At 46.7% G+C, this 20,033-nt stretch overlaps 1 protein-coding gene across 3 annotated transcripts in view; it reads left to right on the forward strand.

The window, feature by feature from the left end:
• Positions 1-12,520, forward strand: part of pparg (peroxisome proliferator-activated receptor gamma) — a 29,331-nt gene extending 16,811 nt beyond the window's left edge. For all 3 annotated transcript variants that reach the window (XM_018744575.2, XM_018744574.2, XM_018744573.2), the window contains 6 exons: positions 274-495; positions 960-1,126; positions 3,201-3,339; positions 6,004-6,203; positions 7,846-8,323; positions 11,244-12,520. In XM_018744575.2, coding sequence (XP_018600091.1) covers positions 276-495; positions 960-1,126; positions 3,201-3,339; positions 6,004-6,203; positions 7,846-8,323; positions 11,244-11,491 — 1,452 coding nt within the window. In that variant the 5' untranslated portion in view covers positions 274-275 and the 3' untranslated portion in view covers positions 11,492-12,520. The remainder of the gene's footprint in view (positions 1-273; positions 496-959; positions 1,127-3,200; positions 3,340-6,003; positions 6,204-7,845; positions 8,324-11,243) is intronic.
• The last annotated feature ends 7,513 nt before the right edge of the window (positions 12,521-20,033 follow it).

Genomic DNA, 20,033 nt, shown 5'->3' on the forward strand with positions numbered 1-20,033 from the left:
TTTCTTCCCCAAAGTGCGTAACACATGAGATCTCTGTGTTCTGTTTTTTCTTTGGAAAACATTTTTCATTGAGTAATCGCACGCTGGAATATTTAAACATCGCAAGTGCCTCTAGCAGTTGGTGTGTCTTGCGTCAGTCGTACAGTTTGCCCTGTTCCGTGGGCCGGATCTCTGGGTACTGTTTACTTGATAAGGGTGGCCATCTGCGCAGTGCACCGAGCAGGCTCTGCGCTTCACGTGCCCGCTTGTTTTATGTTCCCCGTTGTCTGGCAGACATGGTGGACACTCAGATGCCCGCTTGGCCCATGACCTTCGGCCTGAACCCCGTGGACCTGGCCGACCTGGACGACAGCTCGCACTCCTTCGACATGAAGCCCTTCACCACCCTCGACTACGCCAGCCTCAACGACCTCGGCTACGAGACGAGCCCGCACCAGAGCGAGGACAACGCGCGTGTCGACTGCATGTACAACTATAAAGCTCAGGAGAACCAAAGTACGCACGCTATTGGATGACAGTAACGAAAACCCCAAAGCTAGTTTAGACTAGAAACAAATTTCGCATAAAGAATAATAGTTGCACGGATGTAAATGGACACAGAACATAAACGCAGATATTTAGACACGGTGTGTGTAAATGCTAAATATGTTACACGTTAATTGAAATGTTTAGCTTTACAGCACTCCCATTTCGTCAAAAGAAAACAAAAAAGAAATCAGGCTGCTCCATACATTTCAATATGAGAAGGTAACATTTAAACTTGTCACATGTATGAACTACATACCATCAGTGTCCAGATCATTTGGAAGGGCTCTGCAGCCCTCATCTGTCAGGTAGATGCCAAGTAGAGTACCTAGAAGTACTCACCCCCAGACTTTGTCATGTTTTATTGTTTTAAAACATTGATTCACAATAGATTCGGTTACAATTAACTCATTCTTGTCCAACATCCCTTCCAGGCGCTGTTAAACTGGAGCCCGTGTCCCCGCCGCAGTTCTCTGATGGCATCGCCTACTCCAAGCTGCACGAGGACCCGTCTTCCGCCACGCTCAACATCGAGTGCCGCGTGTGTGGGGACAAGGCCTCCGGCTTCCATTACGGGGTCCATGCCTGTGAGGGCTGCAAGGTCGGAGGCTCCAAGCGCTGTCTGTCAAGCAGTGTCGGCCAGTAGCGGGGGGCGGGAGGGCATGCACATGTGGCCTCTTCCCTTCCTCGATCGAGTCATTTACTTGTATTCATTAAGAAGACACTTTTCTCCAAAGTGACATGCAGTGATTTTGGACCAGTATTTAGCTGACAGCTTGATCCAAGGTAACTTACAGTATTAGATATACTCCAGGTAGTGGATAGTGTAGTAGTAGAGCTTCGACCTCTGAACTCAGACGTGGTGGGTTTGATTCCCACCTCTTGCTATAGTACCGTTGATCAAGTTACTTACTCTGAACCAGAGGGGCAGCTGGTATTGTAGTGGTTAGCGCTACTGCCTTTGGATTCAAAGGTTAGAGGTTCAGTCTCCACCTTGGGCTGTAGTACCCTTCAGCAAGGTACTTACCCTGAATTGCTCTAGTAAAATTAGCCAGCTATGTAAATGGGTAAGTACTTGTAACATTGTAAGTCACTTTGGAGAAGTGTCAGAGAAAAGAACAAATACAATAAAAATTATCCAGTGGTGTAACACTTACATATTTAGCTCTTTTGGAGACACTTTCCTCCAAAGCAGCGTGCAGTGTTATGCTACCTGCAGTTGTTTACTCTTTTATACAGAGGCGTTTTCACTAGAGCAATTTAGAGTGAGTACCCCATCGGAGGGTACTAGAGCAGTAGGCGAGATTTGGACCAGCGGCTCTCAGGTGCCCCTCCTTTGTGGTTCAAATGGGTAAATCAGTGTAAGTAGCTTAACATAATTTTCATTGGAGAAAAGTGTCAGATAGTGTGCACTCATCTCCCTACATAGTCATTCACCCATTTTTACAGCACAGCAACGTAACACGCACACAGACACACACACACACACACATTCTGCAGGCAATTTATATTCCCCAGTTCGCCTGAAACACGTCTGTCTGCGCTGCGGGAGGAAACCCACACAAACACCACATAGACTGAGCTGGGTTCAGCTCTATGCCCGAGCACACAATCCAGAGCAGTGAGGTAGCAGCGCAACCCACTGATCCACCATCTTCACCACAGTCAGTCCCGTGCAGCTCTGGTTCCTACCTGAACATAACAGTCATTTCAATCACTGAGAAATTACACACTGTTACAATATTTTTTACTTTAACGCCCAGCCTTTGCAGTTGACTGAATGAATGATGCCGACCGTCAGTGAAATTCACCTTTTCAACCCGTGTTATGACTTAGTGTGCTTTTTTCGCAAAGACCACAATCACCAGCAACCCTAACACAAGGGGACCCCCCACACACACACACACGTCTGGTTTGGCCTAGCAGATTAACACAAAAAGCACGAGGTTTGGTTGTATCTGGCCAAGATCTTGATTTGCGCACACAAACAACAGACAGACAGATAAAACCACAGGCCTCTTTTTTTTTTTTTTTTCTTCTGACTTTCCATTCTTCTGCAGAGAAGTTGCATTTGTTCGAAACGTATTCTGCTCAGCGCACTGCCCCTTTGAACTATTATAGTCCAAGTTGTGGGCAGCTGAGCTGAGGCGTCAGGCGTGTTTCCATCACATGCAGAAATACCGAGGTGCGAAAGGTGTTAATGTGCAGGTGTACGGGTTCCTTTCAGTCGAGCGCCTTGAAATATTTTAGCGGCGCACAGCTGGCTGCTGTAGCTGGCCTAGTCGCTTCTCCTCATTGACGGTGTTTCTGCGGTTCGCACCTAACATTCATTGTTCTTAAAGCATGTTTTCTTACAGGCGATAGGGAGAAGCAGGAGGTCAGCCAAACGGGTGAACATCTTAATTGTTTTTAAGCACAAAAAAGCACTGCTTGCTTTTTGCTGTGAAGGGCCTCCAGTCCCTCCAGCTTCCTCCTTCTATAAATAAGGCGCATTTTTCTGGGCATTAAAATAGCCAGGAGGGTAGAAAACAGTGCAGGTTTTGCGATCAACAGGATCCTGTATATTTGTGCCATGCGGGATGTGGGAAACGCAACGCGGCATCGCGGGCCCGGTCCGGAGGACCCTGCTCGGAGCCGGGAAGCCGCCCAACTGCTGTGCTCTCCGTCGCTCGCAGGGCTTCTTCCGAAGGACTATTCGGCTGAAGCTGGTGTACGACCGGTGCGATCTGCGCTGCCGCATCCACAAGAAGAGCCGCAACAAGTGCCAATACTGCAGGTTCCAGAAGTGCCTCATGGTGGGGATGTCCCATAATGGTAAGGATGCTCAGTGTTTCTCCCCTTAATCACGCTGGGCTATGTCACATCTCAAGGGCCCAAAGTGTTCTGGTGCTGCTCTCTCTATTGTGGTAATTTACCCCAACTTCACCGTTTTTTTTTATTTTTTTTCGGTTTTCCTTTTTACTTTCCCCTTTTTTCTTTATGTGGTTCTTGGCATCTGTTGCATCAGAAGTGTGGTGCAGCGCTCCGAAAGTCTCGGCTTACACCCAAAGCCGTAGCTGAACCACGCGTAAATGAACCGCCTTGCACGGCAGGACAGACTGCCACCGAAAGGCTTTCAGGGCACATCACGCGGTCGAGCAGGTCTCTTTAACCGTCCCAGGTCATCTGGGTTTCCATCAGCCCTTATCATGTTATCACATTTCCTCTGCCCATGTGTGTCTTTTTCTTTTTTTGCACTCCCTGCTCATGCACTGTTTGTGAAATCCAGCCAGTATACTTTAGATGTGTGTGTGTGTGTGTGTGTGTGTGTGTGTGTGTGTTCAATCAATGATTCATTAAGGCAGCATTCTTGCTATCGATGAAGTGCTGTGTCAGAGTGTCTGGCCCAGTGCCCGGCCCTGGGCCGAGTCAATGAGACAGGTTTGCTTAGGGTGTGACAGAGACAGGTACGTGTTTGAATAACCCTTTCAGAACCGCACAAATCAAATTACACAGCGCAGTCGCACGATGTCAATTTTCCGCCTTCAGATGTGGCATTTCCTCAGGGTCTTCCAGCAAAAACAGGTAATCCAAGTTTCTTCTGGTGGTAGGGGGAAGTGGTCTGTTTCTGAAGGCCAACACGTTCCAGTTTTTTAGCACCCGACAGCAAATGGATGTTGCCAGAGGTTTAATGGTTACATTTCCCTGCCGTTACGCAACTACGGGCAGTTATCAGAGAAGAGCGCCTCCAAGGCCGGGGGACGAGCCAGCCCCCTCCTTTCGCGCTGCGCTCACTCGCATCGAGCTCCACGTTTGTTACGCGAGTCTTCCGGGGTCTCCTTCCTCGGCCCCCGTCATCACACCCGAAGCTGAAGACTTCCATTCAACAGTCGCTCTTTCCGTCATGTTGGAGTCCCGCCTACACCCAAAGTCTCCTGTTACCTGTAATTTCATGCCTTTGTGCGGAACTTCGTGGAGCCTCGGTTAATCCATGAGGCCTTGATGACAAAGCAGGTAGCCACAGACATCAGGTAGAGAAGAATGTGCCGTTAAAATGGTTTAGTAAACTAAGCTAAATCAGCTAAAACATCTTTTAATCCGGAAGTGTCAGTCTCAAGGCCTTTGAAATGTTTTATAATTGCTATTTCTATAATATGACTGCCTCTAAGCATGTATGAGTCTGTAGTGCTTTGGGCACCTGTGAGATCACACCTGTGCATCACATGCGAGAGTTTCATTTGTACACTGCAGACATTTTTGTACACTGTATGCCTTTAGTACCTATCTTCAAATGATTCACACTTCAAGAAGCTCATGAAGGAAAGCTTGGCTCATTCAGTGGGTGTAGATTTTTTTTTTTTTTTTTTTTTGCCTAGCAAAACAGCAAAGATTGATGCGTGGCACAGGCAGCTTGGGCTACCGTTGCGGGTGAAAGAGATCATTAGGCCAGATAACCGAGGCACCACATGGTTAGAAGATAAAGCCTGGGCTTCCCCTGGTACTCGGCCGCTAAAAACAGCTCGCACAAATATGAATCATGTCTCTCAGGTGAGACCGTGTGTTTGGATCTGCTGATTGGCAGAGGTGGAGCAGCAGGTGGCGTGGTGGTTGAAGAGCTGGGAGTTGAGGCCCAATGGCAGGAGGAGACGACGTTGAGTCATTCAGCTCAGCAAGAAGCAGCAAGGAGCTATAGACACGTAACATATTTTGTTTAAATGTAACATAGAAATATTTTTGTGCAGTAAGCTAATTATAAAGTTTTTCCCATTTATACAGGAAGGCACTTTTACTGTATCAATTCAGGGTAAGTTTGATGGTCAAGGGCGTCACAGCAGAATTGGGGATTTGAACCCAGCTCCTTTGACTGTAAGGCAGTGGCTCAAGCCATTACCCTACTACTGTAGTTGCCCCATATAAATATGAGTAAAAGCATAATCTAACTTAACAAAATACTAAAATTCATAGTAAATTCATAGCCAAGAAACACAGTTGTTATCATTCCATGCCGAATAATTAACTGATCGATTGATTCATTGACTGGGGTGCAGGGTGGGGGGCTCTAATGCTCAGCAGTGTTTGCCCCATGTGGGTTTGTGGCTTTCTTTCCAGCAGATTCCCCCTGTGACTCAGTGCGAAACCCAACCTTTGGCTCATAGGAGACCCGCTGAAGGCGATTGCGCTTTCTGGCCTCAACATTTCCGATGCTTCCTGCCATATAGGCAGCTGCCCTGGGGTGGGGGTGGGGGTGGCGGTGGCGGTGAGGTGCTAGGGCGTCGGTGCTTCAAACGCATCGAAGAACACTGTTTGTTTGCAGGACGACGCTCTGTGACGAGTCCCGAGCCTGAGCCTCACCGCGCGCAAGCAGACAGATCGCTCTCCTTCCCACACACGCTGGAAGCGGGGACGTTCACGACGACCGTTGGAGGGAAAAGGCAGAGCGATGGAGTCGTGCCCTTTGGGAGTTTGTTTAATGTTTGCCTGTTCTGTTTTCTCTCTCAGCCATTCGCTTTGGCCGGATGCCACAGGCTGAGAAGGAGAAGCTCTTGGCGGAGTTCTCCAACGACATGGACCACTTGCACCCCGAGTCGGCCGACCTGCGGGCCCTGGCCAAGCATCTGTACGAGTCCTATCTCAAGTATTTCCCCCTGACCAAAGCCAAGGCCAGAGCAATCCTCTCTGGGAAGACCAGCGGCAGCGCAGTGAGTCTGGAGCGCACACTTCTTCAGATAACACCGAACAAGTCCATTCCCATTGCTCACGTCAACACTTTGACATTGTCCAGAGGGGACTCGCCTGTCTGAGGCTCTTCTCGGATGTCCTTCAACATTCGATAAACAGAAGTGTTTCTGAAACGCACCTTAATCCATTCCTGGAGAGAAATGAATATGACGTTTTTCATGCAGAAATTTCTCCCGTTGGCCTAGCTCAAAAAAGCTTTAACAGCGTCACAGAATAACCAGAATTGCTGCGGAGAGAAATGTCAAAGAATTTCTGTCCTCATCTGCGATTTCTGCAGCTGTTATCTGGTAAACTATCGCTTATAACATCTTGCATCCTTTATCGTACAATGGAAATTCACAGTGAACAAGACAGACTCAAAGAACATTCTAGAAGGTCGTATGGCATGTACAGCTTATCTCCTGATACATTTAATTAGCCACATCACTCTAGATATTCTCTGCAGAAACATGAAAACAAAGCAGTTTTTAAGTTATAACAGGTTATGGAGAGTCTGTGCCGTTATATCTTAAGGTCTGATAATTATCTATGTAAAGTGATCACGCCCAGACCTTAAGACCCGACACCTAAAGGAGAAGACTCATCACCTGTAATCTTGTAATTGGAGACCAAAGAGAGAAGACAAGTGTGACACGACCTCTAAACGGAGATAATAAATATCATATTTAGTCCATTTTTTGGCTGCTATCGTCTATGACACAAGAGTTTGTCCTTCGAGATCTAAATCCGTGTGATGAAAACGACCAGAATCTGAGCGAGCCCACTCCCCTCACCCCCCCGCCCCACCCTGCTCAGCCGGCGAAGACCCTGCTGGTTTTTACAGTACGGAGTCCTGCCCTTTTATTATGATTCTTATGTTTGACAGCGACGCGGTCAATGAAAAAATGCATCGCTGCGCGTCGTTCCGGCCGGAGAAATGAGCGAGGCACTTGGACACCCTTTATTAACGCTTGTTTTGACGAGTCGAGCCAAAGATACGAGGCCAGTGATGCTGAGCAGCTGTTTCTTAAAAAGGGTTCTTATACTGATGACAAAATGAGCGGGAGGACTGCATTTAATTCTCACGAACCGCCACCCCCGAAACATATGGATGGTTTGTGCAGTTATTGTGTCAGGGCCTGTTTCTGCCAGCGTATTTCCAAACTTTTGGCCTGGCTCTGTCACAGCCACATGTTTTAATGATATTTGGCTAAGATGGGAATTATCTGTGTATTTCTCTTAGGTTGGAAAAGGTTCCAAGATAAATGAATTCCTCTTCCAGGGGAGACGGAAAGCGCACTCTCCGCAGTTGTGCGTTAATTCATTTATTAAGCAGCTGACCTGCCGGGTGGGGGCGTGGAGCGAAGGGGTCGTAGGAGGCGCCTGAAAAAAGAAAAATGTCACCTTGGGGTATTCGGAGAAGCGAGGTCTTATTTTCTGTTCCCCCAAGTGAGACAAATAAACACAAACGAATGAAATTTTCAAGAAAAGAAGTGAAACGTTATCGCTTTTTGCTTTCTTCACACGCCATCGCAGACACCCAGGCTTGTTTTGACCCGTGGGCCCCGCATGTTGATACGCCGTTATCGGCCGGATAGCGACTCCCTGTTTGTCTTTCCCCAGCCCTTTGTCATCCACGATATGAAGTCCTTGACGGAGGGGGAGCAGTTTATAAACTGCAGACAGATGCCCGTCATGGAGCAGAGATCCGAGTTCGGCCACGTCCAGGAGTCGGCGAGTGAGGTGGAGCTGCGCTTCTTCCACAGGTGGCAGTACCGCTCGGCGGAGGCCGTCCGTGAGGTGACTGAATTCGCCAAGAGCATCCCGGGCTTCGTGAGCCTCGACCTCAACGACCAGGTGACTCTGCTCAAGTACGGCGTCATCGAGGTGCTCATCATCATGACGGCGTCGCTCATGAACAAGGACGGCATGCTCATCTCATACGGTCAGATCTTCATGACCCGGGAGTTCCTCAAGAGCCTCCGCAAACCCTTCTGTGAGATGATGGAGCCCAAGTTCGAGTTCGCCATCAAGTTCAACATGCTGGAGCTGGATGACAGCGACATGGCCCTCTTCCTGGCCGTCATCATCCTCAGCGGAGGTGGGCACGCTTCGCCGCATTATAACATTCTGTTTTTTGAACAGTCGCATTGGGCCACGGTTTGGCCGGGTCCTGCTCTCCGGTGGGTCTGGGGTTCGAGTCCCGCTTGTGGTGCCTTGCGATGGACTGGCGTCCCCTCCTGGGTGTGTCCCCTCCCCCTCCGGCCTTGCGCCCTGTGTTGCTGGGTTAGGCTCCGGCTCACCGCGACCCTGCTTGGGACCTTCAGACTGTGCGTGCGTGCGTGTACGTGCACACTGGTCCGCAGCAATATGGGGACAGAAGGAGCTCACAGAAACAAGGGCAAAAGGTTACAGAACGCCAAAGGCGTGACCGCTCATCACTCGGCGAGGTGCACAATCCAAGGAGTCGTCCAGACTTTCGAAAGAATCTGTCTGAATTATTATGCGGATGTTAATTTTTCTACCAGGACACAAGTTAGACAATTTCGTTGTCCATTTACCGTGTTTATGGAGGGAACTGCAGTTGTAGTTTCAGTTGCGGGTTAACAAGAGGGAAAATAGAGGGCGACTTTTTGTTTAAGATTTTTAAGAAACGTTCTTGTATATTTTATCTTGAACTAGTGGAGCTCCAGCTTGGTGGCACAGTGGGTAGTTGGTGCCTCACAGCTGCTGGACCAGGGATTCAGATCTGATGCATTCTGTGAGGAGTGTTGCATGTTCTCCCCATATTTTCATGGGTTTCCTCCAGGTGCTCTGGTTTCCTCCCACAGTCCAAAGACATGCATTTTGGGTAACTGATGACTCTAAATTGCCCAAAGTGTGAGTGTGTGAGTGTGTGTGATATTGTCTCATAATGGCTTGGCGTGCCCTTTGCTTCCGGGATAGACTCTGGACCACCATGACACTGCACTAAACAAGTGGTGTTTTTGATAATGAATAATTGGATGGATAATGAAGCTTCTCTGCCGGCTGCGTATTAAGCAATAGCTTCACTTCTATTTTTTATAATCGGCTTGTTTTCTCAGCTGGATGTTTTTTACTGCAGCAATTCAAGTTTTGTCAGTTCCTCAGCAGCAAGGCCTCCCGGGTAATTGGACTTTCTCTGGCACGCATCCAGGCCCTAAACCGCCAGTCTACCTGCGGCGCTGCTGAGACAACATCAGTCGCAAGATAACGCACTGTATTCCAGATGAGTAATGCGTGGAGTCCCTGCGACGCACTCGGGCCTCACGCGATTTCTCCGTCTGCCTTCTGGTTAACACGTCCGCCCCCAGGTGCCAAAGCGCGAGCTGCGACCCGCACCACCCGCCACGGGTGTTGATGCTTCCCTCAGCTTCATAAAAAAACCAAGTGGTTCTCTTAGCTAACTAGTAGATGCTAAGAAAGACACATATTTTGAAAGTAGCTTTCAGAGCCATTCCGGTTATTAGAGGCATGAAGCACGTCAGCAAGTTGTGTGTCATGCGCTGCCTACACCCCTTCAGCATATCACCTGAAATCGGAGCGTCATCTGTACGAGGACAAAAGGAGCAGACGCCTTCCTGCCGAGATGAGTTTGCCCGATTGGCGCTACCCGTCTCGCTGGACGCCACGTCTTGCCGCGCTCCGCTCGTGGCACCGAGGCCGCGCGTGGAGAAGCGCCTGGAGGTTCGGCGAAGCTCACCCTCTGAGGCTGCCCTCCAAAAGCGTTCTTCACGTATTTGTTGTTTGTTTGACCGTTGATCGCTGATTGTTATTGCGGAGGAGCGTTTCGTGCCGCCTGTTGCAGGGTGCGTGTCGACTTATCGGATTTTATTGGCGATCGCTTTTGTCTCTTCTCTGTTAAGCATTTTGCCCTTGAACCCGAGCACGCCAGAATATTCTAAGCAGATTAACAAAACATTAACTGCTAAATATTGAGTGCAACTTATTTTTAAGTTTTGATTTTTAACATCCGAAACTAACCCGAACCACACAAACGTGTTTTTCATGAACTTAATACTTACAGTGTTACTCAACTTCAGCAACATCCATAAACTCTCATCCTGTTCATCTTTGTGTCTTTTTCACACTGTTTATAGCAGTTTTTACATCCGCAATGTCACTACATTGCAGTGTTTCTCTCTGTTTTGAACCTGCGGTCTGAAAAAAACCAATAAAGAAGGAAGGTTAATGATTAATATCATTAGTTAACTAATTATTGAGCCTGTTAATGTAATGGAGTCTACAAAATGCCCAGTGCCAGGAGTTCAGCGAATGTTCACTCGAACCCTGCTTGTGGGCAACGTGCTCTTGAATTATTTTAAATATACTGTAAATGCAGTGGTTTAATTTCTTTATATAATTACTTATCTTAAAAAATGGGAAAAGGAGTAGTTTTAATCCATGACAGATTTTCTATTCTGTTATTATTATTTTGCGACTCTGGCTTGACAGCACTATGACTGTTTCCAAAGCTCTGGGGCATGTGTCATGCCAACCTGCCTCCAGTCTGGCTACAGGAGCAATTTCCATGCTGGCATTATTGTTGTCTTTATTACACACACACACACACATTATCTGAAACTGCTTGTCCCAAGTGGGGTCGCAGCGAGCCGGAGCCTAACCCAGCAACACAGGGCGTAAGGCTGGAGGGGGAGGGGACGCACCCAGGACAGGACGCCTGTCCATTGCAAGGCACCCCAAGCAGGACTTGAACCCCAGAGCCACCGGAGAGCAGGACCCGGTCAAACCTACTGCGCCACCGCAGCCCCCCCCCACTGTCTTTATTAATGTTAATTTATCTTTATTATCTGTATCAATATTTATTGACCCTTTGTCCAAGGTGATGCATACAGCAGCATGTTTACACACTCCAAAAGAAGCTCTCAGATTGCTATCAGAACAGGGATGTCATTCCTCAGCTGCTTTGCCCATATGCACATCGGGCCCTAAACTGCCCTGGAATGTGCATGGTCGTGAACTGATCTGTCCTCCTGCAGACCGGCCGGGCCTGCTGAACGTGAAGCCCATCGAGGACCTCCAGGAGACAGTGCTGCAGACCCTGGAACTGCAGCTGAAGATGAACCACCCCGACTCCCTGCAGCTCTTCGCCAAGGTGCTGCAGAAGATGACGGACCTGCGGCAGCTGGTCAACGACCACGTGCACCTCATCCAGCTGCTGAAGAAGACTGAGGTGGACATGTGTCTGCATCCCCTCCTGCAGGAGATCATGAAGGACCTGTACTAGGTCGAGTCCTGCGCCACGGCAGCTTTGGGTCTCGCAGGGAGCGGAGGCCTCAGCCCTGACTGGTGCCTGCAGTAGGTTGCCTGTTTCCGTTGTCTAGCAGATGGCGACTTGAATTAGTCACTTGTTTCGACACCAGCGACGCCGAGCTCTCCGCCGCCTGTCTGGTTTCAGCCCTCGAGTTGCATCGCTTCTGTGTTTCGCTGGAGAGGGACACCGAGGCGCTCGCCCCGCTTCCAGGAAAAGGGCGACGTGCTTCTGCTTGAGCTTCGCTGCAAAGACATCAATGGAAGGGCTCTTTAACCGAAACTATATTTAACAGGAGGAAGTTTGTCTTAATTCAGCACTACGGTAAAGAACTTAACTGTGAATGTTGAGCGTCATGTGAAATTTCCATACTTAATTTTCTTGCATTGATGATACACATGATTATTCTTTTATTACGCTGTCTTCTGAAGAGACTTGTTGAAAATTTCTGAAGAGGGATTCCACGGGGGTAGCAGAGCCTTATGGGAAAACAAAACAAAAAAAATGATTTTATAGAGGGTAGTGATCCAGATGGACCTTTCATAGAGCTCTTTGGAATAAAGAAAAAAAATGTGAATATTTTGCTGTTTTTGAACGCTTCAAACGCTCTTTTGCTACATGAACAATTAGCGCAGGAAAGAGGTTTTCTGTTAGTGTTTTCTCTTTTCCTACGCTCTCTTTGAATAGTGTAATAAAAACTTCACATTTTCTGTCGAAAACCTCCACATTCCTTGGTTTTCTGTGAAAGAAGTTTCTTTTCTCTCAATCCAGATGTTCTCGAAACACTCGTGTGTTTTTTAAAACTATAAAACATCTATATCGATTTTTAAGTTATGAACTTTTTTCTTACTTCATCAGATTTGTGGAGGGTCACGTGTACAGAGAATGGACCTGCTTTCATTTTCAGTGACATATTTTTACATTTTACGAAGTGTTTATGTACAACAAAGCCAAGCACAGAATTATGCCAAAGTGGTTCCTGAACCGTTAAGTTGCTTGATTTTTTTTTTTTACAATTCAAGATATGTCCTTGAATGTAAATAAATATTTTATAAACATTTTTGCCTGTTTGAGTCTCTTTTAATCACCAAGATCCAATAGTCCACATGTTGCACCAATTTGAAGTGTTAAAATCTTTTGGTTAAAACCTTTTGGTTCATATGGTGAAAGAAACTAACTGCACTTAAGAATCACACGTCTGCATCTAATGTGTAATGAACACATTGTATTTTCTATGAGATGTGCGTCGCTTCGGAGAAAAGAGTCAGCTAAATGAATAAATCTGAATAAATGTAAAATGCATGTCTACATGTTCAAGTTCAAAGATTGTCATATATACAAGTACTGTGTACAAAGAACTATGAAATTCTTGCTTGAACGCTTCTCCACAGACTATAGACAGACAAAATACAGTAGACAGTAGTACTAAGCAAAAAGAAAAAAAAATACATATATGCAAGGACAACAATAACTAGCCAAAATAATTACCATTCAGTGACAATGCAAGTGATGAGGCTGGAGAAATCAATGCAAAGTCAAGCTGCAAAAGTGACGGTGTAAAGGCCAGTATCGTTATTGATATTGCCCATTGGTGTGCGTTGAACATTCTTACAGCATTGGGATTAAAATCTATCCCTGAATCTAGCAGTGCGGGTCCTAAGCCGCTTTCCATAGTAAAGTAAAAATGTAAAAATATAAAAAATATAAAATATCTTCAGTCAGGAACAACGGTGTCAAACCTCAAAGAGTGACTCTGTCTTCATTTCAAGAGTTAAACCAAAGAATTCTGTTGGGTGACTTTGTTGAAACACTCAGCTGAATTCAAATGCCACCTCCTGCTGTAGTGTCCTTGATCAAGGTACCCTAACCCTGAACTGATACAGTAAAAACGATCAATGTGTATAAATGATTGCATTGCACAGTGGGTAGCACTGGTGCCTCACAGCCCCTGGCCTGTAGGTTCAGACTTGGCTTCAAGCACAACTCAGTTTATTTGGAATTTGCATTGGCTTCCCTTACTCTGGTTTCCTCCCACAGTCCATACAGATCCGTTGCAGCTGAACTGGTGACTCTAAATTGCCCTTTGTGTGTGTGACTGAATGAGTGTGTGTGTGTGATTGCTCTGTGATAGACTGGCATCCTATCCAGCCTGTACCCTACACACACATCAGTATCTCTGGACCAGCAAAGCCCTCCACTAAACTGCTTACTGATACTGGATGTATAAATTGTTCAGTCACTATAAGCAGCTCAGTGTACAAACCTCGCAATGCAAGCAGCTCTAGATAAAAGTGTCAGATAAATAGCACTTAATAAATAATTCTGAATATGCCCTAGTAAAATGTTTTAATCGTTTGACAGCTGTCACGTCCACTCCCTCCACTGATGTTGACTGACTGATACTCAGATTTACCATGTTTTACAACCACGGAATAACGTTTCTCAGTGTTCCCCTGAATAACCCACATGACGAGCCAAGCTGTTCACGGTCACATGGTTTGACTAAGCACTTTTTGAACATTAAGCTTTTAAGTTCTAATGCCTCAGTACTGCAAATCTCACGCAGCTGATCCACTTTGAAGCACCTAAACGTTCACACCCACACGCCTGCGTTGGGAGCACTGGGTTTAGTGGTCAGAGAAACAGGCTGCACTCGCTTGCTTCCTACCCAGGCTTTTCTGTCCCAACGGCATGCCAAGCTATTTTACTGACATTACATCACTCCTTCATCGCGTGGCTCGCCAAACACGCCCTGCTGCGATTGCAACATCTGAACTCTGCTGAACCGCACGGCACATGAAAACTTTGCCGCCTAAACACATTTTCCAGCTGTGTGGGAGCCACGCGTTGTGTCCCGCACCCCACGGAGCACTCGTTTCCCTGAAAAGCAGAGGATGGCCACTCCTGGGGGTGGCCGGAAATGGATGGCTGGGCTCCTGCTCGATTCTACTGCCCCTCACCTGAAGGGTCAGCAACATGAGGCTCATTCCTGTTGAGCAGGCTGATCCACAAACCAACCCACCTACCAGTCAACAAGACAATCAGCCAACCAACCAACTCACCAGCCAACCAGTCAACCAGTCAACTGACCCACCAGCCAACCATCTACCAACCAAGCAGCCACCCAGCTATCCAGCCAATCGACCCACCAACCAACCAACCCACTAGTCACCCAGTCAACTGTCCCACCAATCAACCACCTACCAACCAAGCAGCCAACCAGCCATCGAACCAACTGACCCACCAGCCAACCAACCCACTAGTCACCCAATCAGCTGTCCCACCAGCCAACCAGCCAACCATCTACCAACCAAGCAGCCACCCAGCTATCCAGCCAATCGACCCACCAACCAACCAACCCACTAGTCACCCAGTCAACTGTCCCACCAGCTAACCAGCCAACCACCTACCAACCAACCAGCCAACCGTCTACTAACCAAGCATCTAAACTACCTACAAGTCAACCCTCCAAACCAGACTGTTGTCTGTTTTGAGTTCAATAACACCTTTTTACAGAGGAAGACAAGGGATCATGTAACCACAGTTCCTCACACAGAAACATGATGTGGTCATTTGCACCACCATTAACACACCATCTCAGAAACATGCTGATTTTGGGCTTTTCTGTTCATTTTTCCAAAAAATCTTGACATTTTCCTCAGAAACATCTGCCTTGGCAAAGGCAGCCATGCATGAATGAGGCAAACGGGTTTCAGCACGTTCTGAAAAATCTGGAACCTTTGTTTACTTTCCGTATTTCACTAAAATACGAAAACAACACAAATAATAAATTGGAAAACATTTCTGTACTCATTATGCAGCGCATTTGGCCAAATAAACAAAATAAAAACATTTTTAAAAACACATTAAGTTTATGTGTGTCAGTCCAGTCTTGGGATTTGTTTTTTTACACTTTTAGACAAAGACTGCATGACATGAATAACAATAATAACAATATTGTCAAAAACATCTATTTCTGTTTTAATTTGTACATGTACCAAGCCAAATACACAAATACACATTTATTCTTTTAGCCAGAACGTTTCTCCAAGGGCATCTACAGAGTGAGGTTTATTTTCTAATCAACTGACTTATAATAAAGGGTAATTTTTACTGTATCAGTTCAAGGTGAGTACATTGATTGAGGGCACTACAGCAGAAGTTGGATTCCAGGTAAATCCAGGTGCTTCAAAGTAACAGTTGTAGGTACAATACAGTATCAACTGCTACCTCTGTATAAATATAAGTGCAAAAGAATGGAAAACTGTAGAAAAGGACAATGCGGTCTATTCATATTGATGGTTTGCCAATGTATGGGAACGTCTTTTCAGTCCATGTGGGTTTGAAAGCCATGAACTTTGGTGACCCTTGCTCTCGTCTTACTGCAGTGTCACTCTTCACACTCAAATACACACACACGTGAGTGAAACCACTTCACTTCTGCTGGAATGTTTCTCAACATCAAGAAGGATCAGCTGTGCATCAGATGATGCGTGTTGCTCCAGCTGATCGTTGTCAGTTGGCAGTTTGTGCTTAAGACACAGCAAAGGTACATGACACACAACCAGACCTTTGCCCTTCATCAGACCAAACCTATGTTGATAAAATTCACTTTTCTCAAAGAGCTGAAAGCCAGCGGTTCCATAACTTACCTTTATTTGTTGTATTCAGCTGACGCTTTTCTCCAAAGCAACTTTATTCAGCTGGGTAGTTTTAACAACTGAATCGGGAGCGGCTGTTCAACCTGGCAAGACAGGTGAGATGACATTTAGATCCTGCCTTCAACTGTCCATCCTAATGACAATGTAACAGAGACTATGATATATTTAGATAATATGTTCTTATTATGGGGGTGCGGTGGCGCGGTGGGTTGGACCACAGTCCTGCTTTCCGGTGGGTCTGGGGTTTGAGTCCCGCTTGGGGTGCCTTGCGACGGACTGGCGTCCCGTCCTGGGTGTGTCCCCTCCCCCTCTGGCCTTATGCCCTGTGTTGCCAGGTTAGGCTCTGGTTCCCTGCGACCCCGTATGGGACAAGCAGTTCAGACAATGTGTGTGTGTGTGTGTATGTCAGCTCAGGGTAAGTGCCTTGATCAATGGTTGAATGGTAAGAGGTAGGATTCAAACCTGGGGCCTTCCAGGGCAAGATGACAGTACTAACCACTATACTACCTGCTGCCCCCATAGGTCCCTTATAGACCCCTTGGAGACCCCTTATCAGCTCTTTAGAGACCCATTATAGCATCCTTATAGTCCCATTATAGGGTCCTCATAGACCCCTTGTAGGTCTTTTATGGATTCCCTGCGGGCCTCCCTGGCAGGCCCTTCTGAAGGCCTCTTGCGGACGTTTTATTGTCAGTATCCGAGGGCTTTATTTTGAATAAAATTTCGAAACTGCTCATATTATCTGCAGCTTGCATTGAGCGCAACGACTCCATTCAGCATAAACAGCAAAATCAAAGTCGCACGGAGCTCCTGTAATTCACTGTTTCAAAACACATGGGCCGCGTTCAGGTTTCTCCCGCTTGTTTTGCTCAGTGTAAATTGTGGGGGGATTTTGTCGACCTGTAAATCTCGGGCAAGCGAGTCGCCGTCCAGCGTATTCTCCAATGCCTGGGGTGGGAAAGGGAAAGGAGCCTCCTGATTGGCCGAATCAGCCAGCGCTCAGTGTTGGCAGTTTGCAGTTCTGGCCGGGAGCCGCTGCTTGTGCCACTGATGATGATTGAATGTGTTATTTACGTTGTGTCAGCATATCCGTACTTTGTTAGTACCAATTCTCAGCTGACCATACCCTGCCAACATTCTCCGCAGGTTCTGCCAAATGCCTCGAAAAAATACATTTTCCTGCTCGGGGAGCTCTTTGAAGGGGAGCGCGCCAAAGATAGCATTTGGTTTAGGAAGTGCTCACTTTGGAAAAGAAAATCATGTGTAGCTTTGCAGGCAAAGGAGCTTGTACTCTCTTTCCTATTTGAACTGCATTGGAGGACTTCTAAATTATTATTAATATAAACCTCTTTTTATCTGATGTCTTACAGGGTTGCATAGTCAACTTCATGCTGATTTATCAATTTACACACACACACACACACACACACACACAGACACACACACACACACACTGTCTGAAGCCTCTTGTCCCAAGCGGGGTCACGGTGAACCGGAGCCTAACCCAGCAACACAGTGCGCACGGGACACAACCCAGGACGGGATGCCAGTCCATCAGGAGGCACCCTAAGCTGGACTCGAACCTCAGACCGGGACTTGGCCAAACCCGCTGCGTCACCACATCCCCCCCATTAATTTATAGAACGGGGAACTAGGGATCAAGGGTACTACAGTAGGGGGTGGGATTCAAACCAACAATCTAGAGATGATAAAACTATACCCCCAATCTACTCCCCAGTGGGGCTCCCAGGTGGGCCTTATGCTTGAAACACGCTACAAAGTGTGGATACATGAAGAAAACGTTTTTAGCTTCTATTTAGGAAACTTATATTTAAAAAAAAGGATAATTTAAAAATTTGACTTGCCCATGGCAGGAGTTTTCTCATGTCCCTGTAGACTAGAGGCGCCCAATGAACGGTGGCCCACTTAAACATCTGTGAACATCTGCCAAATTACTCATATTAATACTACACTCACTACAGATACTACACATTCTTTTTAATCACATCGTAACGCAGTCGTAGTTAGACGCACATCTGCACGTAGGCAAATGCCACACCTAAACAAAATACAATAAAAGAATCATTTCTCAAGGCAGATATTTAAGTCACTATGTCACTTGCTGGCATTTTTACAAATTTGGCCCTCGAACCCGTTCACAGCAGCGACTGCGGCCCAAAATAGGCCAGCGCATTTTTTAGGAAGGATCTGTACAGCATGTTATTCCTTAAGCCTCTTCCTGTTTGCATGCCTTCTGAAACACTGCGGTGAAGATGGGGTGTGTCCCGCACACATCGCGCATTTCTCAATAAGGTGATTCCCCTGGTACATGTTCCCTCTGCGGCCCATGTGACCGTTTGGCACGCGGGGGGAACGCTGGGATGGACGGCGCTTTCGTTCGCGGGACGTTCCAAACGGCGCGTGCGTCACTCTCGCCTCGAGAGGTTGACAGGTTCTTTGAATCCACAGAACGAGGGAGGGACCCTTATCTGTTCGATGTGACCGAGGTGCAGCTGAGTCGGCGTAAATGATATCATTTTAATGGCCAGTTCAAGAGAACGACAGCAAACTGTTGGCAAAGTGGGTGTGAAATTAATCACCGTTTTCAACAAAGTTGCTCTGACTGAGATTTGGAAAACACGTTAGTTGGGCCTTTCTGCGCGTGTTCGCGTGCGTGTAAGCGTGTGCGAGGGTGTGTATGCCATCCGGGGTGCCCGTCCCTCAGTGGAAACGTTGAGCAAACCGCCTTCTGGGCTGCCGGGTTGAGCAAGGCCCGCGGTGCGGTCCAAGTCGGGCCACCATGCGAATGCCCACAATTCCCAGAAACCGAGCTGTGGTAGCACTGAATTGCCCTCATCTGTCATCGTTTGTGTCTCTTGGAGGTTTTTCAAACTGTGTGACGCCCCAGATGGCCAATTAACTCTTTGAACACAAGCAGCTGTGACCTTAGAGACAGAACTGGTTCTACCGAAAGACAGATCTCAATGCATCACTTTGCGTGACTGTAAAAATAACTGATTGTTTCACGTTCTGTGGCAGAGCACACGTCACATTGCAAAGACAGTCACATTTTGTGCCTTGTTTAAATGATAATGTTGTTCAGATCTGAGCAAAAGTGAACGAATTGAAATTAGTGATAACTAACATACAAGTGTTTCATTGATTCATGTCCACTGCGCACTAAATTTTGGCGGATTAAACACAACAACCCTGATACATTTAAGCACACACACACACATTTTCTGAAAGAGCTTGTCCCATGCTGGGTCACAGGGAGCCAGAGCCTAACCTGGCAACACAGGGCATAGGGCTGGAGGGGACACATCCAGGACGGGACACCAGTCTGCCGCAAGGCACCCCAAGCGGGACTTGAACCCCAGACCCACCGGAGAAGAGAACCTGGTTAAACCCACTGCACCACTGTACCCCCCAATGTTAAATAATGAAAAATTAATCTTGAGTAACGTTTCCTTCTTTAGGTATATGTTTTATTACAACCTACACTGGCGGTACATTTAAAACAGTGAAACACCTAAAAAACATAATTTACTGTAAGTGGGAAAGTTAAAAATTAATAAAATTCCAGTGAATGGGATATGAATGTGATTTTATAAAGTGTTATAAAAATTTACAGCCTTACACGGCTTTTCATACGGGACTGGTGCTCCTGATCAGCCACTGGAAAAAGCTCATTGAAGCTTAAATGCTTTAAATCAATTATTTGGCAAAAATGTATGCATAGGTTTAAAATGCAAAAAAAATATTTATTTATTCTGTTGCTTACTGTAAGTTTGTTTGCCAGCTTTTCACCAGACGATTGCTTCAGTTATTGTTGAGCAGATGTTTTCTTCATGGTT

The sequence above is a fragment of the Scleropages formosus genome, chromosome 22 (assembly GCF_900964775.1).
Source record: "Scleropages formosus chromosome 22, fSclFor1.1, whole genome shotgun sequence".
Taxonomy (NCBI): domain Eukaryota; kingdom Metazoa; phylum Chordata; class Actinopteri; order Osteoglossiformes; family Osteoglossidae; genus Scleropages; species Scleropages formosus.